This window comes from Aythya fuligula, chromosome 6 (genome assembly GCF_009819795.1).
Source record: "Aythya fuligula isolate bAytFul2 chromosome 6, bAytFul2.pri, whole genome shotgun sequence".
Classification (NCBI taxonomy): Eukaryota; Metazoa; Chordata; class Aves; order Anseriformes; family Anatidae; genus Aythya; species Aythya fuligula.
Genome location: NC_045564.1, coordinates 11,146,029 through 11,173,497, shown reverse-complemented (window position 1 = coordinate 11,173,497; position 27,469 = coordinate 11,146,029). Strand labels below are relative to the sequence as shown.

The 27,469-nt window shown below is 55.7% G+C and overlaps 1 protein-coding gene across 25 annotated transcripts in view; it reads right to left on the bottom strand.

The window, feature by feature from the left end:
* Nucleotides 1–5,594: 5,594 nt before the first annotated feature.
* Nucleotides 5,595–27,469, bottom strand: part of PCBP3 (poly(rC) binding protein 3) — a 39,199-nt gene continuing 17,324 nt past the window's right edge. For 6 of the 25 annotated variants that reach the window (XM_032189650.1, XM_032189661.1, XM_032189664.1 and 3 more), the window contains 9 exons: nucleotides 27,280–27,411; nucleotides 26,822–26,971; nucleotides 24,097–24,240; nucleotides 21,724–21,765; nucleotides 19,014–19,092; nucleotides 18,277–18,336; nucleotides 15,642–15,694; nucleotides 12,989–13,158; nucleotides 5,670–5,789 (listed from right to left, as the gene is read on the bottom strand). In XM_032189650.1, the coding sequence (XP_032045541.1) occupies nucleotides 5,744–5,789; nucleotides 12,989–13,158; nucleotides 15,642–15,694; nucleotides 18,277–18,336; nucleotides 19,014–19,092; nucleotides 21,724–21,765; nucleotides 24,097–24,240; nucleotides 26,822–26,971; nucleotides 27,280–27,411 (876 nt within the window). In that variant the 3' untranslated portion in view covers nucleotides 5,670–5,743. The other 19 variants (XM_032189657.1, XM_032189658.1, XM_032189651.1 and 16 more) reach the window with 19 other exon arrangements.

Sequence of the window (27,469 nt, the reverse complement as noted above, 5' to 3'; positions counted from 1 at the left end):
GTGACTCAGAAGCGAGCAGACATTTCTCCTGGCCCCTCTTTGGGCTCTGCAGAGTGCTCTGTCCTCCTCAGAGCGCTCCCCAGCTGCCGGAGCTGGGGGTCCTTGGTGCCCACCAGCATCCCCCTGCTAAGGAGGGGACCCACCGTGGGGCACCAGGCTTGGTTTGGGAAAAAACACTTTCTTCTGTGGCTGTCAGGGCTTTCAGCTCATCCCAGTCAGGACCCCAAGGGGTGAGGTGAGACCCCCCCAAGGTGTACTCTGCTGATGGGGGCTGAAGCCCTTCGGGGTGCCTGGTGATGGGTGCCCTCCCACACTGCCCCCCGGGTGATGGCATTGCTCTCAGCACTGCTGCAGGAGCTGCTGTTGCCAAAACCTCATCACAGAGCAGTGTTAATTGCCACAGGGGAGAGACAGGTGAAACGCTGTAGGGCATATCTGGCTCTGGCTGTAACCTGCTCCCACAGGGCACTTGCACCCTGCCATGGTACGGGAGGGGACCAAAAGCTGTCATTAAATAGCAAATTAAGAGGTTATGCAGGCTAAGGGAGCTCCTTGCCTTTGGAAGGTGGACAGAAACCCAGAGAGAGGGGCATAATCTGGGCCAGAGCACCCTGTGGAAGCACTCAGGAACAGGAAGGCTCCACCAAAGGGTCACCAGCACAAACCCAGCCTGCACCACTGATCTGTGCACAAAGGACTTTCAAAAAGCACTGTTTGCGCTCCTGCTTACACATCTGGGGTGTGCTTCTCCCCCCAGGCAGCCTTTCCAGAGGAGCTCCTGCATGTGCTGGAGGTCACTCCCCAGGACCCTTTGCCCGTGTGTTCAGGGCCATCCTCTTCCTCTTGCCCCACCACATGGAGACCCACTCTGGGACCATGTCCTTCCCCTCAGCATCACCTCATCTGTCCTCCTCCAGCACCACCCAGCCCCTTTCCTCTCCACAAGGCTCTGCACAGCTGCAGCCCATCACACCCTGCCAGGGGATACGGGGGGGGGGGGCCCTGCCCAAAGTCCCAAATGCACCCCCCTGCTGCCTGACCCAGCCATGGGCTTGGATCTGCATCCAACTTCAGAAGCATTTTAACCCCTTTCCTTTTCTAGGTCCGCAGTCCTAAAGCAGGGATAGTGGCCAGGGGGGTCCCCGGGGCATCGAGCGGCTGTTTCCTTGGAAAACTTCAGGCTAATTTTTCAGGAATCCAGCTGATGGCTGAGCAGCAGCTTGCAAGCTGACCCAAGGCGTGTTGCAATCATTGAGCCTAAGAGTATGCTGTCACGTCCCAAAACTACAGACACGTGCCAGTGAAAGACATCTAGTTTCTCTTTGCTCCCTTCTCCAGATGAGGCTGGGGAGCTGTGCCCTTCAGCTCTCTCCACCCAGGAAAGGGACCCTTCTCACCCATGCCCGTGGTGCAGCCCCCTCCAAAATGCCCCCTCCACATGGAGCAGCACTCCTGTCCATAGGACAAGCCACCCAACTGGGTTTCAGGCTGCCAGAGCCCAGTGAGAGCACAGCAAGCAAATCACAAACTCTTGGTCCCATTCCAGACCAAAATAGGGTGCGAAAAATGAATATAATTGGATTTTTTTCTTCTTCTTCTGAGAAAATAATCAGGCTGCTCTATTTTTTTTTTCCTGCTAATACTTCCTTCACACAACCTTTTCTTCCCATTAATCAAGCCCGCTAACAAATGTAAAATACCCTTTCCAAAAGAGATATGAAAGCAGACTCACATGAATTCCCCCTAGGAAAAGCTAGCAGCACCCCCACTGGTGCTCTTATAGCCAAAGGGTTCATTTGGAAAGTGGGGAACAGCTGAGTACCAGCTCCATGTGCCTCAGCTGGGGCTGCTTTGCCCATTTGCACAGTTCTGGGAGAGGCCAGAATTGGCTGAAATTGCCCCTCCTGCAACCACATGAAGCACACTGATACCCAGCTGGCTGTGGCACCTTCCCCTGGCTAATGGGGACATTAATGCCCAAAGGATGTGCTAAGGGTTTGGGTGGTGGTGTCTGCTGGGAGAGATTTTCCTCTGCTCTGGTCACCATGGGGTGGTCGCAGGCTGCATCTCCCCCGGGTGGCTGTAAGACCCCAGCCCCTGGAGGTGCAGGGCTGCAGGAGCCAGCGTGCCCAGGGGTCAGCTGTGCCCGTGCCGATGTCCCACCTCTATGCTCAGCTGCGGTCCAAGCTGAGCACGGTGCCAACCACAAACCCCGACGAAAAGCGTGTGGTCTGTGGTGTTTCCACACGTGGTGATTTAGCTTCCCACAGAGGATCTCTGCAGGAGGAGAAGCCCTGGGAGCAGGGTGGCAGCGGTGGTTCCAGCAGTGACAGAGCCCTTGGAGGGCGAAGCCACCCTGCCAGCATCTCCTGGCAGGCACAGAGCCACACGGTGACACCGGGAAGGGTCTCACACTCCTGCTGTGCAGAGAGGGTCAGGGAAGAGCCAGCCCCTGCTGTGTGGCACCTCCTGAGCACCCCTTACAGCTTCTCCTTGCTGTACAGGATGGGACAGCCCAAGCACAGTGCTCCCCCTCCGCCTGAGCCACTGCCTCCCCTGACCCGAGGCGAACTCCTCCACGTGCCGTTTGCCAGCTGGGCTTTGCTCCTCGCAGCATGGTCTGGAGCCAGCCTGGGGGACCCTGCCCTCCCTTCCAGCACAGGGATTGGGACCTCCCCTTCCAGCAGGGACGGTGGCACCCAGCACGCACAGCAACCTTTGGGCACGCAGCTCTGAGAATCCTTCCCCTTTCCCTGAATTCTCCGAGGTCCTCCACTGCCCACGCCTGTTGGCGAGCATCCCCACCGCGGGCTTTCCAGGCCATCTCGTGGGGCTGGGGGCTGGCAGCGGGGGGATTCCAGCACGGGGTGTGAGTGCCCCCCATCGCCACGCTGTGCAGACCCCTGGTGTGCCAACACGGCACGGCCCCGTCAGCAAAGCCACGGCCCCGCGTCCGAGCTGGCTTGGGGCGGGTTAACTTTTTCCCTGTTACCTCACGCTGGCCTCTGGTCCTATGGAAAAACAAACCATCTGGTAATCATATTTCTCTCATAGCTGTCTGAGCCTGCGGGAAAGCTTGGCTGGGTTTCTTCAGAGAGAAGAGCAAGAGGGGAGGCGCTGGACGCAGCGTGGGAGCTGGAGGAGAGGGGATCGCGCCTCCGGCCCCCTCAGCCACCCACGTGCCCCGGGCACAGCCGCACGCGGTCCCCGCAGGGGCCATCCCAGGGACTGCTGTCCCTCAAGGGCACTTCCACAGGGCTGGATCCATCCTCTGAGGCACAGAGCTACCGAGCCTGCCCTCACCGAGGCTGTGCGAGCCCCCTGCCTCACGTCTCACCTCTCCCAGGGAGCCAGCAGCTCACCCCTGCTTTCCTTGCTGCCTGCTTTTGAGTGGCCCCACGCTCCCAAGCATGGTTTCATTTTCCCTCTGCGTGGGCAGCCAGCCCTGAGGGGCACGGAGCTCTCCCTTGCTTACACACCCAGACCCCCCCGTGATCTCCCTGGGCTGGGTTCGCATTGCAGCACCCCTTGGAGCCGGCCTGACCCATGCCGTACTGCCGCAGGGATCCTTGTCCGACTCCTGTGTCCCTGCACGCCCATTCCCAGGCTGTTCCTGGGAATTCCTGGGGTGTTTATTCACCCCAGCCCACTGGGTGGCTGGGCCCTTTGGGAGCAAGCCTTGCTTGCAGCAGGGTTTGCAGCTGAGCTCTCCGTACCGCGGAGCAGCATCCAGCCTGCAGCCTTTTCCTAGAAGTGCGAAACAAGGCAGCTACCCTTCCTGGCAGGGCTGGATCCCAGCGAGGTGCCAAGCATCGTCCTTGGCTCTCACGCAGACAACGAAGAGCGAATGTGCAACATCCAACCATTTTGCTGTCCTCACTCCTGCTTCCCCTGCTCCCTGTTCAGCCGTGGCTGCAGTGATGCCGAACGCGAGGCAAGAAGGCAGCAGCCTCTGGGGGAGGCTGAGCAGCTCCAGCCCAGAGCGGAGAGGGTTACGGAGCAGACAGCAGACCAGAGGCCACCAGCACACACTGCAGCCAGGGAAATCCCAGCGGGTCATAAAGATAAGCATCTTCACTGCCTTTTTTTAATTATTATTTTTAAGAGGAACAGCAGAATTTAAGCAGGCTGTTTCCAATCCCCAAACACTCACCCTCCTGTCAGCCTGCTCTGGAGGGAGCAAGCCCTCAGCACGGGGCTGGGGGTGCCTCTGGGGGCCTCGTGCTTCAGTTGCTGCCCTCCTGCTGGGCCATCACCCCCCACAGGAGCCCCAAAACCTGGCTCAAAGCAGGAGGCACAGAGATGCCCCGGGCAGAGCAAGCAGTGTGCATCACCAGCCCCTGGCGAGTGTTGGCTTTCCCGTCTCACCTCATCCAAAATAAAGAGGGCTGTGGAGGAGAGCAGGTGCAGAGTGATGTTTTTCTAGGCAAATGCCCACCTTGGGCCAGATAAATGTGGTTTTAAGGATGGCACCAGCTGACTCCTTACCACAGAAGTTCCCTGGTTTTCTGCAAGTTGGCATGGGTGGCTTTTCCTCCCAGGGTGGCCATGGGCCGGGAGCTTTGCCACAGCCGGATCACCCATTTTGGGCTGGGAGGGCCGGGGAGGTGGCATGGTGCTGCGCTGGTGGTGGGCAGCCCGGGCAGGGGGATGCTGTGGGGTTCAGATGGCAGGAGGGTTGGGAACAGGCACCCCATGCTGCTGGCTGCAAGTGACTGAGACCCCTGGGCTGACCTGCAGGCTGGCGGCAATCTCTGGGGCTGGCGGGATGTGCTGTGGGGCTGGACCCCAGCAAAAGGGGTGAATGCTTCCCACCCACAAGCACAAGAAAAGGTCGGAATAGGCATTTTGGCCTCATCTCCCCATCCCCAGTGCTGACTCTGCTGGCCACGTTTCAGGGACCTGCTGGAGCCGAGACCCCGACTGCATTGGGGCAATGCATGGGGGACCCGGCCAGCCGCCCCATGGGCAGTGTCCTCTTCCCAAAGGGGCACGGTTGGCCCCTGGGGCCAGCAGCCAGCAAGGCAGGGAGCGGCAGCGCTCTGGCACGGCCCCTCGGTGGAGAAATGGAACGCCCTGGAGCAGAGGCATGCCCCAAAATAGCGCTGGGGCTGCTCCAAGGTCCGGGGCTGGCGCGTGGCGCGGGGCGGCGGGTTTGAGAGCTGCCATTGTGCGGGGCCGGATGGGCAGCACGCACCCGTCTCAATCGCCCGTCCCCGGGCACTGACTCACATTTGCTATAAACACATCTCCCGGCGGGTAATGAATCCCGGCCTTTGCTGCCTTTTGGGAGGGCTCTGGATTTTCTTCGCGGCACTCCCCCCCCCCCTTCTCCTCATCCCACTCCCCTTCCCCTCCTGGCAGCCCGGCTCCTGCGCGTGATTGTTTCCTGATGCCGAGCGCAGCCAGGGCGCTGAGCTGCTTTTTCCAGCAGGCTGAGGCTGACTGGCGGGCTGCGTGGGATGACTTTCCACCTTAACCCTTCCAGGGGCTGCAGGTCCTCCCACAGAACCCCACTGCCCCCACGGCATCCTCCTGCCAAAATGCCACAGCCGTGCCAGGCGGCCGGGAGGGACCCGCTCGCTGTGGTCTGACAGCAAGAGCTTTTATTGCGTTTACACAGAAAAGCCACGAAATGCGTTGTAAAGCAGCAGGAGCCCGAAGGGTGGAGGAGGAAGGCTGGTCTGCAGAAGCAGGTACCGCTGGGGTGCCGTGGGTGCTGGCTGCGAGCTGCTGTGTCCGGTCATGCAGGGAAGGTGCTCCTCCCGTGGGTCTCTGGGTCTGGAGAGCTGGGGGTCAACCAAAGGAAATGGTCAGAGCTCAGCTAAGGTCCCAAGCTGCCATCTCCTCCACCCAGACCCTCCCCAGCCACACTACATGGACGCACAGCTCCACACAACGCCCTGAGCAGCTCCAGCTCCCTGCCAAAACACCCGCACCCCTAGGGCTGTGCTCAGCACCACGGGGCTGCAGCACCAACACGCACCTCTCCCCACTGCCACAAATCCCCGCTCCCCGGCCACGCGCCGTGCAGAGCATCTCCCCTCTCTCCACGGCCCAAGAGGCAGCAATCGCATCTTTCACATCATTTGATGCTCGTTGCTGGCGCTGCCAAACCGTGAGCTCAAGCAGGGACACAGGAGAATCAGTTCTGTGCTCAGTGTCGCACACCCCACCGCAAGGAGCCACGTGCACGTGGCCTCCAGCTGCCCGGGTGCATTGCTGCATTTAGAGGTGCCCTGTGCTGTCCTGCATGTCTTGAAATCACGGCATTTCAGTCTGGAATATAAAGCTATTTCAGACAGAAGTAGCAGCATTTGCATGCAACTAAATCTCTTTTTTTAAACAGGGATTGTAATTTTTTTTGAGCGGTGTAAGGTTTGCCATTTTAACTGGCTTTGGACAGCGCAGTGCTCCCCTGCAGCACTCCCACGGGGGGCTCAGGTGCACGGCTCCACACAGATGTCCCCAGGCGGACACAGCACCTCCTGCTGCAGCAGCCCTGGGTTGTGTCAGGGCACTGCTCGGGGCAGCCTCCAAGAGCACAGCAGCATCTGGCTGCGAGCTCTTCCACGAAGGACCCCTCCACCCCATCCCCCCAAAAAAAACAGCAGCCCACTGAACGAAAAATTTTGGGTGAGCACATCGTGAAAGCTGCCCTGCTCCCCTTCGCCCTGGAAATCCTGTTGGATTTCCATCTCGCTTTGACCCACAGCAGTTGGCGCAGCCCTGGATTTGGGCACCGCTGCAAGGGATGGCTGCTCCAGCACTCCAGCCCACTCCTTTGGGGCACGATGTCTGCATTCCCCCGGAGCATCCTGCACCCCAGGTCTCATCTGGAGGGCTGAAACCCACAGGGGCTTCAGAGCTGAGTGGCACAAATCCCTGCCCCCACAGCTATCTGGCTTGTTGGTGCAGACACAAATGCTCTCAGACACAGGCTGTCCTCCAGGAACAAACAACGCCGCTGAGACGCTGCCTGCAGGGAGACGCAGCGCAGCACGCGGGGAGGGTTTCAAGTGCTCCAGCCCTCATATGCAGCCCGGCTTTCCCTTTCGGGATCAAAGCAGCTCCTTATAGAAACAGCATGTGGGTTTTAAATCAGCAACAGCCCGAGGTTCAGCATGGGGATCAGCTCTCAGCGCAGCCACGGAGCCAGCACCAGGCCCGTCCCGCTTCACCCAGCTGGGTCCGCTCGCCGCGCGGGGAGCCGACGCCAGGGCTTTTTCTGGGAAGAGACATCCCTGTGGCTGTGCTGCGTAAACACTGGTGTGGGAATCCTGAGCCATCCGGGTTTCGCACTTGGCTAGGTTTAGTCTGCGGGATGCTTTCGGAGTGATTCGGTGCCGCTTGTTCCTCTGCGCGGGGCTGAGGTGGGGGGGAGGGCGCACATCTGGATCTGGAGGAGTTGCACATCTGGTACATTCAGTACTTCCTAAAAGTCACTGCCACGTTACCCTTCAGATGGAGGCCTCAGGCTTGATGCATAGCACAGTGAATTAAGATCCACAGCTGCTTTTTTTTTTTTTTTCTTCTTCTTTTCTTTTCTTTCCTTTCCTTTCCTTTTTTTTTTTTTTTTTTTTTTTCTTTTTTTTTTTTTTCTTTTTGAAGTGGAAGCAAAAATAACCCTCTCAGCAGAGCTCTGCTGTTGAACAAGGGAGCAGGGGAATTGCACCCAGACCCTGACCTTCCTGCAAATCCTTCCACCCCAAGCTCTGCACGGGCGCCAGCTGCCACTGGAGAGGTCTGAGGCCACCGGGGACTTTCCCTGGAAAACATCCTCCTGTTGCGAAACGCCAGCCCAGCACGATCGAATGTGCTGGGTCAGGCCAGCTGCAGCCTGAGCCTGGGCTGTGCTGGGACCCTCCTTCCCAGGTGCAAGCAGCATAACCAGAGCGTGTGGTGTGACCGAGGGCAGGGGTCCAGGGGCTGGTAGCCAGCCTGGCCATGCACGAGTGCCCAAATGGGCCAGGGTGTCTCCGAGAAGGTCTTGATGCTGGTGGGACAACCCAACCCTGCAGTGGGACGCGGTGCTGGGCTCCTGCAAGGCATCTGCAGACTCAAAGTGCCACCCAGCCTGGCCTTGGGCACTGCCAGGGATGGGGCACCCACAGCTCCTCGGGGCAGCCTGGGACAGGGCTTCACCACCCACATAATGTATCATTTCTTCCTGATTTGTAACCTGAATCTACCCTTTTTAGTCTAAAACCATTGCCCCTTGAAACACCCAAACATTGCCCGCGCCTCGGGTTTTGGGGTACCCTCTCCTCGCCGGTTTAGGGTACCCCAAAACTCCCCGAGCACAGCCCATCGAATGCATGGACGGACGGACGGACGGATGGAGGGATGGACAGACGGACGGGGCCAGCACAGGGCGGGACAAGGCGCTGGGTTTGGAGGGAGCTGGGGACGGGAGGGGGTTGCGAAGGGCGATGGGGACATCTAGTGACTGCGGAGGGAGCGACAGGGGGCCGGGGGCTCGCCCTGCCCCGGGGGACCCTGCCTCTGCGGCCCCGAGCGGGGAATTAGCCTTTCTGATGGGCCGTGAGCCTGAAATTAGCATAATTAAAAGTGACTAGCATGAGCACATTACATATTTAAAACAAACAAACGAAAAAAGCCAAAACAGCAGAAGAAAAAAACAAAAACAAAAACAAAACAAAAAAAAAAACCACCCTGAATTACAACTAAATGAGAGCATTTAAATTTAAAGTCTCTCCGGTGAAAGTCACTTTCCCGTAGGGGAAACAACCTATTTTTTTTCAACACCACTTACGTAGCACTTTTGCTAAAAAGCCTTTTTTTTTTTTTTTTTTTTTTCTCTAAACACAGCCTAGGAAAAAATGCACGTAGCGATAATCCCAGCACTCAGTTTCGGCAGCGTGACCTGGGACAGATATGAGGGGAGTGGAGACCTTCAGTGGAGGTGCAAGGGGCAAAGAGTGGTCCTCAGCCCCACCACACCCCACAAACAGGGGCAGACTGAGGCTTTGCACCAACTAATTCTTGCCAAAACCCCATTTTCCCACAAAATAACCCATTCCCAAAGAGTTTGAGTAATACTCAGTCAGTGACGTCCAAAAATGTTGAATCACTCTGGATAAAATTCATCGCTTTGATACAGAAAAGCAACGTATTGAAGCTCTTCTGTTGATTAACTGTGACATCCGTGTTGTCTTGACTACTCTCTGCTGTGTTAAAGATGTACTTGTATTTCTCCCAGGGACATGGCTGTGGATGCATTGCTGGAGCATTTTTAGCTCACATTAAATGCAAAACCAAGACATACCACGAGTAAAAGCAAAACATTGCGGCTTCTTCCAAAGAAAGCTGCCAGTCTTCTTGCCATCTCCTTCTGAGTTGCACCAGGGAAGTCAAAGCTGAATTTGGCACGTTCCTTGTGATTTTGTTGCTATCATTGCTGTCATCAGCATGTTCCCAGCAGGTACTACAGTGATTGCTTAATCAGCTCTCCCTCCAGGCCTCGTTCAATCCCAGACAGTGATGGATAAGTTGGTAGATTCCCACATACCACTGGATTTTTGGTTTGAATTTTTTTTTTCTACTGTGGTGGTGTTTTTTGTTTTGTTTTGTTTTGTTTTCTTTGCACACTAACCTCGGAAGGGCTCAGCCCCCTTCCCACTTTCTCTCTCTTGCCTGCATGTGCAGGGGGCAGTGGATGGGGCTGTGCCCCTCTCCAGCACGGACAGGTCCCTGGCAGACAAGCCCTTGCTTTGCAGAGCCCCAGCTTGGGTTTATCACTTTCTGCATGCCCGGCTTGAGAACACCCCCCTTGGCTTCGTTTGCAGGACGGCTGGCATTTCCCAGCTGGAGTTGCTCAGGTGGCTTTTTCCATTGTTACTGCTCTCTCGATGGCTAAAACAAAAAAGCAGCCTGTAGCAGAGCAAAGAGCAGACTTTTGGCGGATCAGGGCTTCTGACAGGGAAGGTCTGGGCAGGGAGAAGCATCCCTCTCCAAGGACATCTCCTTCTGCCTCTACCCCCAGGCCACTGCTGGGACTGGGACATGCACCCGCCACGACCGCCCCTGCGCTGGGGGAAGCTCTGCAGGAGGGACAGAGGGAAACGGCATCCAGTCCTGGGGCTCACTGGGAAAAGCAATATATTTCCCATGTTTTAGGGTGCAGAAATGTCTTGCAGTGGTTGGAGTACAGGGAAAATGAGTGCCAGACATTTTGTACGGAATAGGTTAGCTGAGGGAAAATATATTTGTTTCCTCTCTTGAGAGGCAGGAGAGAGATGCAAAGCCTGGAAGCAGAAGGCAGGGGAAGGGCTTGGGGCACAGACATGGCAGATCTGTCCAGACAAGGGGGTTGTGAGAGCTATTTGTTGTCCTACCATAGGCTGTATACTAATATTTGGGAAAACCACACCTCGTGCAAGCCAAGTACACTCCCTGGCAAAAAAAGAAAGCCTAGAATCACTCAGGAAGTGCATTGTCGCCAACCGGTACCTTTCCTAAAATAAAACTATAATAAAGGAAAGGTTTGGCACATACACCCCACCTTCCCTCCAAGCTGCTAGGATGGAGAAGGGTGTGGAGGAGGCAGTGGGGTGGCCCAGAAGAAGAACAGTCGGAGCCCGGTGGTAGCAGAGCTGCACAGACATTTATTGAACACAAACACTGACGAACACAGCCGGCTCGCAGAGCTTCCTGAGCTATTGTCCAAAGGTTGCTCGTGGGGATTGTCAGAGTGCTCTCATGGGCCCCTGGGGGTGTGAATCCCATACAGCTGAATTCTTCCCGCTTCCAGTTGCTCGTTAGTTAAAAAAGGGGGGGTTGTGTGTGTGTGTGTGTGTGTGTGTGAGAGAGAGAGAGGGAGATTCCCTTCCTTGAGTATTAAAAATGGCTTGTCTGGACCCTGCCATGTTGCAAAGAGAGACGTCTGTGCGTGAACCCATGCATGCACGTAGGCTTGGCTCCTGCACGTTCTGCTTCCAAAATAACACAGGGGTAAAAAACTACGCCTTATCCTCAGGGCAGGGGGGAGAGGGGGCAGAGGGGAGCCAGGAGGGGCGAAGCGAGCAGAGTGGGAGCACTGGGGAGGGGGGAGGACTGCGGGGAGGAAAAGTGAGCACAGCTCTGGGTGGTGTCACCATGCCATAGGTTACAGCGAGAGCCGCCGGGCTCAACGCAAACCCTTAGGTAGCTACGCTAGGCTGACACTAGAGACCCGTCCTCGTCGTCTCGAGTCTCACAAGTGGAAACCCCCCTCCCCCCCATCCCCAAAAGCAGAAGAAGTAATAACACCGTACGCTGAAAACAAGGACCATAACCAAAGAGTTCGGGAGCGGTCTCAGGAGCACAGTAAGGAGGTCATAAAGAAACGTCCTGGTGGGTGCATATGTGTGTGTATTTATATATATATATATATATCTGTTAGTAAAGAAAAGAGTATCTGTGGAGGTAAGGGGAAGACGGTAAATGTACAGGTTGTACAGGCTGGGTGGAGTGCCCTTGGCTGGAGAGGGTCGGGTGGTGCGGAGTGGAGGATGGTGGGTGGAAATTAGAGTGCGCCCATTCCAGTGACCTCAGACGTCAGCCTAGAATAGACAGGGGCAGAGAGAGGGGGGGGGAAGACAAAAACAAGCGCTTAATAAACGGAGAAGAAAAGAAAACGCAGATCCTCCAGGGCAGCGCTGCTCCTCCTGCCTACGTCCCACAGGATGCACCTGCAGGCTCGGTGTTGTGCAGATGGATCCCCCCTCTCCCCGTGTCCTGAACCTATCCTGATCTATCCTGAACTGGGGGAATGTGCTCGTTTTCTTTCCCCAGATCTCGATGTCTCACCGGGTTCCTCCAGCACCTGCATCTGGCCCACTAGGGGTGCTCAGGAGGTTCGGGTAGGGCACAGCTTATGGCAGAGGGTCACCAGCCTGATGCCTGGTTGCTTGAGCACATGGGGCTTGGGGGTCCCCGTAGAGGGTGCAGGGGGCTAAAGTGTGGACCTGAAGACCCTCAATGATGCCAGCTAGTGCCTGCTCCTGGCAGAGATGCCACACACAAGGGGTGATGTCCCAGCACATGGTCTCACCCCTACCAGCATCCCTCCTACGGGGGGCAAGCTGCATTCCCAGTGTCCTTGCCACCAGCCCCGTTGCCCTGTCACCTGCAAGCTGCCCCAGCTCCCCCGTCCTGCTCTGCCTTTCCAAAGCAAGGGAGAGGCTGAGCCGTGCCCCATCCACCCCGGTGCTGGGCCACCCTCCATCTCTGCCTGTGGCTCGGCCAGCCCTTCCTGGTAACAGAGCCGCTCAGTTTTCTTTTCTCTCCTTCCTCGGGAGGTGGTGGGGAGGTGCCGTGGGGCCAGGCAGTGGGGAGGGCAGGGTGGCAGAGACGGCTGCAGGTTGGGGCAGAAGGGGGTCGGGTGCAAGGCAGGGGGGTTAGGGGGGGAGAGACCGCGCACACCTTGCCGCTGCTCCCTCACCCCTTCCTTCTTGCCAGCGCTGGCACGGATGGATGGACGGACGGACGGATGGACGGACGGACAGACGGACGGCCTTGCAGCGTGAAGCCAGTGAGACGACCCCCCACCCTCCCCTCCTTCCCCCTGGGCTGCTTGCCCGCTCGCCCACCCGCCTGCACCCATGGCCCCATGGTGGTGCCGGCGCTGCGCGGCCCGGCTTGCAGCATCCCTGAGCCCGGCACGCGCCGCCGGGAGACGAAAAGGACGCGATCAGGCCGTTCCCATGTCTGCTGTTTATTGGACTGCTTGGTTGACTTCATTCGGTGGGAGGGAAGGATTTTTGGAGGCCTGGAAGCACGCGGGAGAGGCTCTGAGGAGGCAGCGAGAGAGGGCCGGTTGCACGGCAAGGTCCCAAGTTACGCCTTCCTGCCACCAGACCAGATCCGTCTCCATGCCCTGCCCCAGTGCAACCTCCTCGGCGGGGGGAAGACAGCGATTTTGCCCGGCTACAAGCAAAACCCTCCTGAAGTGAGGGCGGCGGGCGGCCCCGCCGCCGGGTCTCACCTGGCGTTGATGAGGTACTGAGCGAGGCTGATGTTGGCAGGGGTTCCCGTGATGGTGATTTGGCGCTCTGATGACCCTTCCGTGGCGTTGGCGATTTTGATCTGTGCTCCAGACATCTGCCGAATTTCATTGATTTTGGTCCCTTGGCGTCCGATTATGCAGCCTATTAGCTAGAAAGAAAGCGCGGGGAGGGGGGGGGGACGGCGTAAAGCGCGGCTCAGGGACACGAGCACGACCGCGAGGCCGGAGCCTTCCTCGCCCTGCCCTGGAGTGACCGTGACCTCAGTGCTCACGAAACCAGGAGATCCCGCCTGAACACGGCCCGGGGCTCCCTGGGGTCAGCCTGGCCCCAGGTGCCCCCCAGCAGCTGCAGACACTCACCGCTAACAGCTTCACATCGCTCGCCCCGTCCTGCCCTGCTGCCCCCCAGCGTCTCCCTCACTGCCCTGGGAGGAGGGTCCAGGCTGTGGCAGGAAAGGAGAATTTTACTGAAAAACGCCTTTTGCCCTCTTGAAAAAATTAGTTTTCCTTAGAGGCATGAATTTCCTCAGTGGTCCCTGAGGGTGTCTTGATCTTTGCTGTCACCCATTCGTACATCAGACTACAGTTCCCTTACACACCACTACAGCTGGGTGAGGCACAGGAAGGTGAGCAACATTTCCAGCACAGGTACGAGGTCTTTCTGCATGTCCTGCTTGGCCATTTGAGCGCCTTTCCAAGGTCACAACTGAGAATTTTGTACCCAGGATATTCATTCATCTCGTCAGCTGCTGGGCTTCTGCCGCTATCCATCGAGGTGCAGACCGCTCCCAACGGCCACTCCTCCTGCTGTCAGATCACAGCTGCCTTAGTGCTGTGTCCCACGTGGTGCTTAGATCGTAACGTCAGATGGCAACGTGTTTCTGGGTAGACTTCTTCATTGCAACTCTCTCTGCTAGGCCACCAGAGCTCCCAACAAAGCAGAGGGTTAGGAAGAGCAGAGGAATGACGATGCTGTTGTGCACAATGCTGTGCCTCTGTAAGCCTTAAGGGAAGCTTCACTGACAGCCCCCGGTGAAGGTTTCTTGGTTCCACAAAGCCAGAGCCAGTCCCAGCCATGTCCATCTCATCACCTTATCCTTCACCTGCCTGGAGCGCAGGCTGAAGGACCCGAATGTGCATCCGCTGCAGCACTGGGAAGGTATCAACTATCTTTGGGGCTGCAGCACGACGTGCAGCCCAACAGCCACCCATCCTGGTTCTTGCAGAGCAGAAATGGCTTGAAGAGGCTGGAGGTGCTTCAGCGAACAAAAATACATACATCTGGGAGCCTGCTTGGGGAAGAAGAGGAGCCAAACCTATTCGGAGGCTTCTGAGTGTCTCTGCACGGCATTCAAGTTTCTCCCGACAGTCACAGAAGTGACAAGCTGGATTTCACCACCGGGTTTCCTTGAACTCTCCTTTCTCTGCAGTGCAACCACGGTCTGCTCTGCACTGCTAAAACCTCCTTTAAGACACCCAAGCCTGTGCTCTCTTTCCAGGGAAGGTGACAGTGGAAATTTCAGAGCCTTCAAAACAACAGGAGGTATTTTCAGCAGGCAGAAAAAAAGACGCAAGCAGTGACATTTAATATAGCGCAGGTCTGATGTGAGCCAGGTTTTTGGCGAGTGAATGCTCCCAGTACTCCTGTGTCCTGTGGCAGGTCATTCAACACGCTAAAAGGCAGGAGAGACCCCTTTCGAGGGGTCCCCCAACACTCCCAAAGATGCCCTCATTGCTGCCAGGTCCCCCAGGCTGGCCAGCCATGGCCATTGCAAGCTGAGAAGCACCTGCAGGACTCCCGGTGGTCTCCCAGGGGGGCTTCCTCACTGGGCCAACAAAAGCTGGGTAAACAGGAGGAAGAAGAGGAAACAGGCACCAGACCCAATCCAGAACCCCCCGAGAAGGGTGGGCTGAGGGTGCCGGTAGTGGAGATGGAGCCTGGGAGCCGTTTCTCCACTCGCCCTGCTCCTGGTTCGGGCACAGGCTGGCTATCAACCCATGGAGACCACAAGGCCACTCCAGAAGTGAGACCTTGGGTCTGGGTGCTGTCTGCCAGGGCTCTGCATCCCACCTCCTCCCATCTAAGCACCCTGAGCAGCCTCTCTCCTTGCCCCTCTCTGTGACCATGACACCTCCAGCCTCCTTCTGACAAAAGTCTGAGTCCGATATCCACCTCACCGCAATGCCTCCGCTTGCAGGACCCAACTGCTGACTGCCACCAGAACCCAAACGCCACGCGCTGCCTTTCAAAAGGACAGATCCGAAACATCTCAGACCTGCCAGTGGTGTATCAGGCCGTTATACTGGGGCTGGCTTGGGAGCTCCCTCCGCTGCTGATCGCTGTCAAGTGGGCATCTTTCGTGAGCACTAAGTTCACTTGGGAAGGAAAACGGAGCACTGAGGAGGATTCCCCCTAGGAAAGCCACCAAGAGGGTAGAGACCAGCAGGTGCTTCGTGACCCCAGACAACCAGACTGAGGAGCTGCACAAAAGGCATGAGTGAACCCGGTGAAGGGGTATCTCTAAATGTATTTAACGAGCTCATACATTTGTAGAGTACATATATATACGTGTATGTATATATATGTGCATACACATAGACACACAGGCAGAGGAATCGCCACTGTACTTACATCATTGGGAATGGTGAGTTCATGAGTACTGGCCGGGGGACTGGCATCCAGACCTGGGCATATGCAAGGGAAAATGGTTACAGCTTGCAGCAGCAGCGCAGCAGCGGGTTGCTGGCACTTCCCCGCAGCAGTCGACATTGCAAAGGCTGCATCCTGCTCCGGGGCCGGGAGGGGAAGGGGATCACACACTCTGGTACAAGGAGGAGGGAGACGGTTGCTACCTGCCTCATCTGGAGTGGGCTGCCACCTTCCCCTGTGCCCCTCAACCCTCGGTCCCCATGTGAGACTGGCTCTGGGGAGGTCTGCGCAGCACAAGGCTGCAGCCTCCCCCGGAGGGCTGGCGGGGGTGGGAGAAGGAAGAAACCCTGGAGGCAGGGTTTCCACACACCCTCCAGCCCTCCCTGAGCACATCATTCTTAGGAAAGCAGCCCAGCAGCTGAAATGCTGAGCTTAAGCCAGATCTTGCTAAGACACGCATGCTGACTGGACTTGGGACCGACGGTCCCTCTTAGTGCAAGGCAAACAACATGCCGGTGGAGAGCCTGCTTCCCTACAAAACCACGTGGAAGCACACTGCCAGCAGCAAGGAGTGAATGCAGCAGGGTGTTTCTTCCCAGCTTCTCCCTCCTTCATGGTGGGAAAGGCTGCAGACCATCACGCACATGCAGCTCCACGTGAGAGCATGGCACAGCACTCCTAGCCGGGTTTAAGCCTGCTTTTCCCACTGGTTTCCATATTAAATCACCTCATTGCTCAAGTAGGGACATCCTATTCCAAATCTGTAGGACAGAAGCTGTCTGGTAGCTAATAGGAATTTGCAGCCTCAGCAGAAAAACCTTATCTGTATAACATAAACTACCAAGAAAAACCTTATCTGTGTAACATAAACTTTTAAGAGCAATGTGCGCTGGAGTCCAAAAGACTGCAATGTGTGTTTGAGCAAAGAGAGGAGGAATAAAGGGGGTGCAGAGAAAAAAAAAAGCAGCAGGAGACTGGAACTGCTGTGCTGCTGTGGAATAACTCAGCTGCACTAAGTCCCTGCTCACAAAAGCCCCAAGGGGCTTGTGAACCCCTGGGAGCACCAAGCATCTACTGCAAGCCACTGCCGGGTTTTGCAGTCTGTGCTTCCCTCTGCACTACACAAGAGGGGCTCCGATCAGTTCTGAGAGCAACAACAGCCTTGGGTTTGACACCCAGTGGGTGCGAACCGATGCCTGCCTGCGTACTGGACCTGCCCCAGAAGGTGTCTGCTGGCGGCCGCGCGTTCCCGAGCACTGCGCCTTGGCATGCAGGCTGCACACCAGACCCCTCGCAGGAGGTCTCTTGGACCTATTTCTTGTCAGGAACACAAGGAAAAGCAGGGGATGGGGACACAAGCCCAGCCCTACCTGCCGTGCTGGCGCCAAAGCCTGCACAAAATAGCTCCTGCCTGCATTTCACGCAGCAGGCAGTGCTCAGCGCTGGCTGCAGAGCACAGGAAGGGGCACTTCACCAGTGCCTCATCCTCCCTCTGCAGTGCTCATGCACAGAGCGAGCAGAAAGGGCCAAGCCTTTCCACGTGCTCCTGCAGAAGCAGTTCCCAAGCCACAGCCTGGAAAAACTCCTTCCGCCTGCTCCCTGGAGCCCTCCACGGATGTTCAGAGTCCTCCACGCATGTGCTGTCACCTCCACACCTATTTCCCACCCCAGCCCCCCACTGCCTCTCCCAGCTGCATTTTGGGGCATCACATCAACCCCTGCGTCACCACAGCCGTAACATCCTTCTCCGTTACTGGGGGATTGCTCCTTTTGGGATACTGGGATACTCCCCTCTGACATGCACATCTAACCCCTCTGGATGCAACATGGGGAATCACCGTGTTCGGCCAGGTCAGGATTAATGCCATGGGTGATTGCAAGGGGTAAAGTAGGGCACACAGAGAACAAGGCTGCGCAGAGACAACAAGAAATCTGTTTTTGCTACCACCTGGTGGGGTCTATTTCCATGGCCTATGCTTGCTTTCACGGTTGGGCGATGCCCCCAGATGCTTTCGAGGCAGGCAGGAAGCGCACCCCGGCATGTTCAGGAGGTCTGGCTCCCCTCGCTCACGAGCCTGCAGGTCTCTGGATCATCCCCCTGAGCAACAGCGGGGTATAAAAGCATGTTCAGCACATACGGATGAATGTGCAGCTGCCAGGGACATTTGAAATGGAAATTTTTCCAAGATTATGGCCACGCTTCGTCTCCTTGGGGTCCTGTTCCACTAAAAATGCAGCTCTCCTTGAACGGCTGAGAGACAGCTAAAATGCTATTTCCATTCCCACAAGCATTTTTTCTACTGTTTTTGGGCGAGGTTTATGCAAAATTAAATGGAAGAATAAGGGCGGGGACCCTGATGTCTTTCCATTACGGAGATGGCAGCCATAGACAAACATCAAAAACCAGGTAAGGAACTAGAGGTGCTTTTCTTCGGGCGTGCTGCACGGAGGGAGATGGCAGGCACGGTGCTGCCTGGTCTCTACCTGCCCACCAGAAAGCATGCTCACTTCTCCACAAACAAGACGATTTATCCAGGATCACAACAATGGCACAGTCCTACTTCAGAAGTACTTTTCAACAGCCGCCTACTGATTTCCCTGTAGCTTTGTGTTTTACCTGATGATTGGCCCATCAGATTTTGAGCTTCTTCGGAGGAATGTAAGGGCAGCTTTTCTCCTGAAGAGCAAAGAAGAAACAGATTTAATGCTTTTGCCTTCGAGGAGATAAGCAATGTCACTTCATCTAGGAAGCTCAAAATATGATGAACATTTACTGTCAAAAAAGGCATTTCCATTCGGCACCTTGACCACTGAGCAAACGAAGGCGCTTTCAGCATCGCCATCCCCTGTGCTCTATCCGCTTCCTAGCTGACCACGGGACACAGCGCAGGATTTGCAGGCCAGGCTGGTGAGCCACGCCAGCTCTGACTGTCCTCCTGTCACTGCATCGCCTTCCCACTGCTCTCCCCAGTGCCGTCCTGCCCTGCTCCATCCCGTGGGCACGAGGGCAGCATCCCCCGCCGGCACCGTGGGGATGTCCCAGGGGTCCGGACAGGCACACGGCGAGGGATGCTGCCTCCTCCGGGTGGGGAAGGGCGGTGCTGGCACTTGTCCTGCTGCTCAGAAAGCCAGCAAGGCTGGAAGCAGAGCTGGTGTGCACAGTTACGCGCTCAGCGTGCCCGTGAGGACTGCAAGCCCTGCACTTCCACCTAGTCTCCCTGCTAACCTATCCCTGTGGACATTGCAGTTTTACTGGTCCTATTTGTTTCCATTAGATACAATGAGTTCAGAAAGAGAGAGAAACTCTACAGGTAAGAAGAGAAGGATATCTAGAAAGGGCATGTGGGTACGTACCAGGGAAAGCGGGGGTGGTCTGTCCAAGGGGAGTAAAGGGGGTTTGCTGCATAGCCAACTGGTGGAGCTTGGTCAACTGCTGAGGGGTAGGAGGGACATTAGAGCTAAGAAGGTTATTGTCATAGAGTACAACAAGTCACACCAAAAATCAAGAACAAAATTATAACGGAAAAAAAAAAAAAAAAAGAAACCAGGAAGCCATGTTGAGACATGGCAAAAACAACACTAACAGAAGGACTTGGCCTGGGTAAAACGCAATAGAGCCCAAATCTTTTGCAGAAGTGCTTGGTCAGGGTCTGAAGTACAATACCAGCAGGAAGCCCATTCTTAGCTCATCAGACATTTTGGTTCCCTTGCCGCATGACGAGCTGCTAAAGCAGCGGCGGGGCTTTTGTGCAAAGCATTTCCAGCCTCCACCTTCCCGTGCTGGCTTTTGCCAGCTGCTGCTCACCGCTGCGTGGCTTTGGAGCAGAGGGGGCACCTTGGAGGCACTGCCCGTGTGCCAGCAGCACGGAGCCCCGCTGGCAGTGCCGCACCGTGAACACCTCCCCAGCAGCCAGCGCTCTGGTGCTGCCCTACTGGTGGGGAACATCCGCAGGAGATGGACAAACCATCTGGCTCCATGCTGGCTGGGAGATGTGCCCTGCGAGCACGAGCCCTTAGCAGCACAGGGAAATGCGGGCTTCAGCCATGGCCAGTAGGTATTTCAGATCCCTGCATCCCTTGTTGTGCTGGTTATCTTTTTGAGCCCCACCAGGAAGCGGCTGCATAGGGGATTTTGGCTGGAATACATTTTGTGCTCTGCTTCGCTGCTCCAAAACTTAAAACAAAATAAAACTAAGGAGGTGGAGGTGAACAGGTCAATTTTAGTGGGGAGCAGCCTTCATCACCTCCCACTTGCTGGTTTCACTTCCACACTTGCTGCTGTTTAATTAGAGAAATATCACATTCTCTGCAAAATTAAACCCAGGTGGAGCTCCTCATTGCAACGAGTCCACTTGGCAGGACACCACAGGGAACCTCCTGCATCTTTGCCACCCTCCTGATACTGGGTGAGGAGGAGTGTGCCACGGAGCTCTGGGAGAGCCTGTCACGTCTCCCCTTACTGGGACAGAGACACACAAATCCTTCCTATAAACGAAGCAGCATGTTTCTAAGTGCTGATAGTGGTGCTTAGCAAGTGAGTACCCCGGGCAGTGCTGAAGCCCTTCAGGAGGCAAAACTCCCACTGACCCAGGTGGGTTTTGCCAGAGGGAGAAGATTGAGGCAGGAGCTCACATTTTAGCTTTGGCATTTGAAATGCTGTCACGGGTCTGCAAAAGGGGGCCACTAAACACAGAGACCTGTGAGAGCAAAGGCAATGCCCTGGAACCACAGTCAAGAGCAGTTTCTTTGCAGAGCAAGTATTTAAAATGACAGATCCTCGCGAGAGGGCTACAAGAGGAAGGATGGTGAGCACGGCCCTTGCACGCACGACTTTTTCCAAGTCTCAGCAAATCTGCCGGGAGCAGGGCAGAGAACAGTCAGCAAAGCACAGACACTGTTTTTCCAGTGCTGATTAAAGCCTAAATATTTTCAAAGCACTATGTTCACTATTAGGTTTTCTAATCCTGTCAAACAGAGGGGTATAATAACAAGGAAAATGCTTGCTGTTTGCAAAGGAAAACTGGGACAAGGAATATAGTGAGCTACCCTTGCAATATGCATCTGTATTTATCTTCTGCGCTTGGAAGATAAAGTGAAATGCACATGATTGAGAGGATTTCTGAGCAACAGTTACAAGGGGATATTCAAAGTATGCGTATTCTGGCATCACGTGGAAAGCCAACCTGCCCTCCATCAAAACCAGACAAGACCCATGCTCCTCCACTAGGAGCAGGTGCAACCCTCGTTCCTGTGAACAAAACCCAGCCTGCAGAGCAAAAGCAGCGCCAAGTCACTCCCCGACACCAAGGGGAGCGCGCGTGCACGGAGCCTGCCTGCCTTGCCTCTTGCCCAGCTGTGCCAGAAGCACTGCACCAACTCGAGACCCAACTCTGCTGCCAGCTGGAGGAACACTGAGCCATGTCAGACCCAGCCCAGCCAACCTGCACCTTCTATCTGTACGCGCGGAGGTGCCAGCAACCCTTCCCTACGCGTGCCCCAGCAAACGCAGGGCACCAGAGCAGGCTGTAAGCAGGGGGTTTTGGCACGAGCAAAACCCAACCCTGGCACTGAGTCACCCAAGTGAAGACTCCCCCCAAAAAGCACACGTCCCTGCCCACCATGCACTGACAGAGCTCTCACTTTTTCCCCATCCCACCGAGACACCTCCGTAAGCCATTGGATGACCAATGTTTTAAGGACAAGGAGGGAATGGAAGGGAAACTCTTAATGTTTTGTTTGTTTGTTTTTGTTTTTGTTTTTTTTTTTCCTTTCCTTGCTAGTTTTGATCATTTTGAGGCACAAAATGCATAGAGTGCGTTTTGTCTCATAACAAAGGGATAGCACTGAACGTTGCAAACAATTTAGCATCAGGCCAAGTCCTCAGAATTGATAAAGTTTAGTGCTAACAGGTTAAAAGGCTCCTGAAGGTATTACAGATACTACACACTGCCAGTTACTTCGAGAATATGCTATTAATATTATTGTCTAATATTAATATTATGTGAATTAACAGTAGCATGCAGGTGACATAAAAGGGTGTAAGAAAAATGAGGGTAAAACTCACATCCGGGTGTGGAATAGCGTATTGTCCCTGAATTGTGTAGGCCTGCAAGAGAAAAACAAGACGTTAGTAGAGCTGGAAGGAGGTGGTGGCGAAGCCCTGCCCGCCCTGGGCTTTGCTCCTTGTCTGACGGGGGGCAAATGCTGCTTGCACGCAGAGCACACGCTGCTGTCAGCAGCCACCAGCAATGCAGGCTGGATCTGGGGCTGGAGGGGGGGAGGAAAGAGCGTTCCCCCTTCCCCTGGCCAGCCCTGAGGAAGAGGTCTGGCTCTTCCACAAGAAGCAAACAAATCTTCAAAGGTCCCAGGTCTGCGTCAAGGAGGAAGCCAAGGCTCTGGCAGGCTTCGCTGTGCAAAAGCTGCTCATCAGTCGGAGCTGTCTGTGCGAGGGGTGCACAATAGCTTCACCACTGCCCTTTGCACCTAAACGTGACTTTGGCATCCTAATAAGCAGGCCGGTGAAGGGAGCCTCGCCCTATTTCAAGGTGCACTGCTCCCAGCGGGTTCTCCATCTCCCCACCTCCTCCAGCACTCTGCTGAAGGCAATGCGCAGATCCACGCGGGTGCTGGCTAGGCTGACTGCTCACTGGTTTTACCACTGCTTGTAGCAATCCCTCCTCTTTTGTAAGCAACCTGAAAGTAAGCACCGCTGTGGGTAAGAGCCACGAGAGCACCCAATGTTTAGGACTTAACCAGCTAGCAAGGTGCATCCCACTAGTTGACCCATTATTCATACAATTCTGAAAGAAATGGTGTAAGAGATGGACAGCACTTTATAAAGGGAGAGTAAAGACAGCCAGGAAAAAGACAAAAAGAAAAAAATAATCCCTGCACCTCATGAAAATTATCCGCATTGTTTTGCAAAAAATGAAGTGTTTAGTGCCAGGAAGAGCCCCAAAAGCCCAGAGGAGGAGGGAGGCAGAGCCCTGTGCGCAGAGCCAGCTTCCCTGTGGGATGGCACCGGCACTCCCATGGTGATGGGCAGAGGGGCTCTGGGAAGCCCAGCGCTTCCTGGCAGTTCATTTAGGCCTTTGGGTTTTGATTAGAAAACTTGATTAGAAGCAGTGAATTAAAAGGCAGGGAGGTATCTTCGGCAGATGCATCTCAAGCGTCTCACTCCAGCCCCAACCATGAGGAGCTGCCAGGGCTCAGAGGACGCATGGGGCTCGCCCAGGGTGGGCAGGGAAGAGCTCTGCTTCCTGAGGCACTCGCTGCCTCTTGCAGCATCGCCTCTGTGTGAGACACCAGGCCCCAGCAGCAGGAGAGGCGCTGCCCCCTTACTCTCCCTTTTCAGAGGATACCACTCACAGGCAGCTGGACCCAAAGCTCTTTCCCAGGGTGGCTGCTCAGGCCACACGAGACCCGTCCCAGTGACTACGAGATGCTAATTCAGCACGCTGCTTTGGGCTTGCCCTCCTGCTACTTATTGCAGATGGGGAGGACATGAAATAGCTTGCATGGCACTGCTCAGAGCACACCAGCTGTAGCTCATGCAGAGAAAAGTGCTGCAATGTCTGCACTCAGAGTACTTGGGCATGGGGGAGAGGGAGCAAATTTGGGGGGTCCCAAGCCAGGCAGAAAGAGCTGGAGCCAGATGTGCCTGGAGATAGGGAGATCAGTGAACAATGTGTTGGTGCTGCCACACACACACAGTTTGCACACTTCTCTTGCTAGGGGGTGCAGGCTGGAGGCACCGAGCACATCTCGAGTCCTCTCCTGGACTAAGGGTGGCCGCCAGGTGGAGGAGATGACCATGGCTGGCACCAGGTGACACAGGTCAGATAACGGGCCAACCTGAGGGTGCTCTTCAGGATTTAAGCTCATTCCTGACTCATTTTAAGGAAGTTAAATGCTCGTTACCTTAACTGAGAAATGCATCAGCAACCAGGAAGACGTGCTGCATGTAGACTTACGGCACATATTGCACACATGTGCCGTAGGAGCTGATGGCTACTGAGCAAACTGAAACCTGCTGTCACCTCCAAGGGTTGCTAGAAATATCACATCTCCACCACAAGCCCTGATTTAGCCAGGTTTACCATGGCATGACATCTCCAAAGGCAACACAATACAGACTCTCCAGTGGACATTGATGAGCCCTGTCCTTGCAGTGTGGGTTCCCTGCTGGTGGCACCAGATCAGCCGTGTGGCAGCAATGGGGATGACCCTCCCTGGAGGCTGCCCTGGAGAGGCTGGGAGGAGCCCAGCCCACCTGGGAGTGATTTGCAAACTTTAATTTGACTGGAGAGGCCAGAATGCTCTGGCCCATCCCCATCCCCAGCATGCCTGCAGAAAGCTTTTGGTCCAGCTGCCGTGGCGTGACACGGATGGGATGACACCATGCAAGTCAGAAGGCAAGAAACCTGAGTGCACTAACGGGCAGCGGCTGGTGCTGCAGTAAAAGGCTGAGGTTGGCAGTGGAGGCTGCAAGCGGGTCGGCTCTTACCTGACCACCTGCAAAAATGACAGGGGTGGAGGCGGGCTTTGGGCGGTAGGGAATGGTGGCACCTTTTGGTGGGGACTAGGAAAAGGGACAAGGAGAGGGAGAGAGAACATTAGAACAGCTTTTCCTGAAACAGCGGCAAAAAGAGAGTTAGAAAGCACCCGACGGAGCACGGGCCTCCGCCCCGTGCCTCCGGGGCCACGGCCAGCAACACCCGCACCAGGCAAACAGCATTTCTGTACAGGAAGACATGGGGGAAATGGGCATTTAAATGGGAGGAGGAGGACACCCTGGGGAGTTCCCTGCTGATGCACAGCACTCTCAAACACTTCCTGGACCTCTGCTGCGTCCCCCGCCTTTGCTCTGCTCTCCACAGACCGAGCCTCCTGGTCTAGGCTGACACCAGTCTGCGACATCCTCCTCAGATCCCCCACCACGACCCTCAAGATGCAGGGAGATGGGGAGAAACACGGCGTGTCACTGCAATGCCAGGCGCACGAGGGCTGGGCTTTCTGTCTCCGGATGCCACGAGCCTCCTCCATGCTTTGAGTCTGAACAGGTGAGAACATCTCAAGTTGAAGGGACCCAGGAGGGCTGTTGAGTCCAACTCCATGCTTGTATCAGCAGCCTGACCAGCCCCACGAGACACCTGGAGCTGCTGCGTGCCACCGTGAGCATGGCTCGTGAGCATGCTGGGACCGAGCATCCCACCCAGATGATGCTGTCCGACCCCTCTTGTGTTTCTTGCTTCAGGGCTTGCTTTGGTTTCTCACTGCCCGGGCTGGCTGTGCAGCAGGCACTGCAGAGCGCTGTCATCGTGATCAAGACCTGTGCCCCATCAGTATGGGCAGCAGGTGAAGCCCACACGCTGACCTCGGCACGACACGTGGAATCTCCTGACCACGGTTCTCTCGACGTTGGTTTACTCTTAAACACAGCTAACAGTCCACAGAGGAGACCTTGGGAGATTTCTGGGGATCATGAGAGATTTCAGATCAAAGCTTTCTGATTCTACCACATGTGAAATGGCTCAGTTGCTACTAATAGGTAAGGAAAGGCAATATAAATTACACTATCTTGCAGAAAATTTATCATTTTCCTCTACATTCTTCTGTACATCTATCTGTAGCCAAGCATCATATTTAAATCTTCACACTCAGTCCTATTCTGCAGGAAAGCTGCATGATCAAAGCACAGCATGTATAACCACAGACCTGCTTTTTCTTTTACCGCACTACAAATCTTGGAGGGGATGAGCAAGAATTTCTTGTGGTAAGATAACTTAAGACATAAACATTACAAGGAGCATATCTGCAAACTGTTAAAGCTGGGGGACTTGCCAGACTTTGGACTGCAAGAAAAAAAAAATGCTTTTTTTCTCTTTCACATTGCTGAGCCAGGTAGAGGAGCTGCAACCCTTGTTTTTGGTTGGTGAAAACAGCAGCCACCCAAGACCATACAACACACTCCGAGAGCATCACCTTGAGCCCACCTCTACCACAATAACCTGTAGCCACTGCATAGCTAAACCCACGCTCCCCTAACAGCACAGCGTGTCCGTGAGAGCATCAGTACCAGCAGTGGTTGGTAACATGCTCATGGCCATTGCTGCTCTTGAACTGAAGCTGCCTGTGTTTGGCATTGCCTTGTCTCCGCCAGACCTTGGTGTCTTCGTGTGAAACTCCTGCAGCAGCAAACACGACCCAGAGCCAGGCTGAGAGGCCCTGGGCACAGCCTGGAGCCCAGGAGGCTCCCTCTGAGCACCAGGCAGCACTGCTGTGCTGGGCGGGTGCCGCAGCCCTGGCACAGGCTGCCCAGAGCCTGGGGGGGCTCCTCCTTGGGGAGCTTCAGGAGGCGCCGGGACCTGGGGCTGGGCACCCTGCTCGGGGTGGCCCTGCTGGAGCAGGGCTGGGGCGGGTGTGGTCCCTCCTCATCTCAACCAGTCTGGCATTCTTTGAAACAGGCTCCTCCTTGCTATGATGGGTCTGTGAGATGCCCAGCAAAGCTGATGGCCTGTGCCTGTCTGCTGCTCGGAGGCACCGGGAGCGGGGCTGTCACGGTGCTGTGGCTGCGGTGGGCTCCTCCTGGAGCTTCTCCAAGGCTGCAGGCGTGGATGTGGGGCACGTGGCTGCAGTCAGTCCCACCGGTAAGCCATCTGTATGGCAGCATAGCTCCACAGCAGAAAGTATTTGAGGAGAATTTCTGCCAGAAAACTGCACCCTGACCACATGGCCATGTGCTCTGTGGTCCCTGCTCTCCACCAGCCTTCCTCACTACCTCCTCCCCTCTGCCTCACTGGAGCTCAGGCTGGCAGGCGTGCCCACAGCTCCCTTCCCTCTGCACCCCCTCAGCTGCCCAGTGTGGGAGATGCGCTGGCCACCTCCTCCCAGCCTGCCTGGTATCCTCCAGCAGCCCTCTCTCCTGAAACCAGCTGGTGCTGTGGCACAAACCATCTCCTTCGAGCACCCAACTGGTTTCCAGCTTGGCACTCTAGAAATAACATGTGAACACGGTGGGGAAAACACACTGGGTGGGTTTCAGACGAAGGTACCAGGAGATGAGAGTGGTCTGCTAATGCGTGGTGAACAGTGACAAGGACACGCTCCACAGCTGGCAGCGCTGTTGTGGTGCTGGTCGGGTTTTATCCTATATACTTTACCCCCTTTGTTACAGACTGTACCTCCAGCATCACCACACAGATCTGTTTGACACACTGGATAATTGCGTCGGGTGTCCCCGAGATTGTCACTGCCCGCTCCGTGGAGTTGGGCAGCATGTCCCCCGCCACTTGAACCTGAGCACCTGTGGACTGGAGACAGAAAGAGAGAGAAGGAGCAATCCCGATGCTGAACCCCTCTCCCTGCAGCCAGCTCCAGCTCCGATGCCACGCGCCCCCAGAGAGCTGCAGCTGCCCTGTGCAAGCGGGGATGTGGCAAGTCCCGAGGGACAAAAGCCATGCTGCTGCTCCTGTGCCAGCTGGACCATCCTGGGAAGTGCCTGGCACACGATGCCAGCATGAGGATCCCTTTTTCCAAGGCTGCTCCCATTCCCCCTTGGCTGCAGATGGGCGCCGAGGAGCTGCGGTTACATGCAGGAACTAAGGCAGGTCTGATTTACCTCCCTGATTTCCTTGATCTTGGAGCCTCCTTTGCCAATCAGCGAGCCGCACTGACTAGCTGGCACGACCAGTCGCAGCGTCACTGGAGGTTTACTGGTAGCAGTGCTGTTGCTCATTGAGTTGGTTATGTCCTTGGGAAGGAAGAGCACAACGCATCAGCCCTTGTTCCCCAACCAGATGCCTGCCATC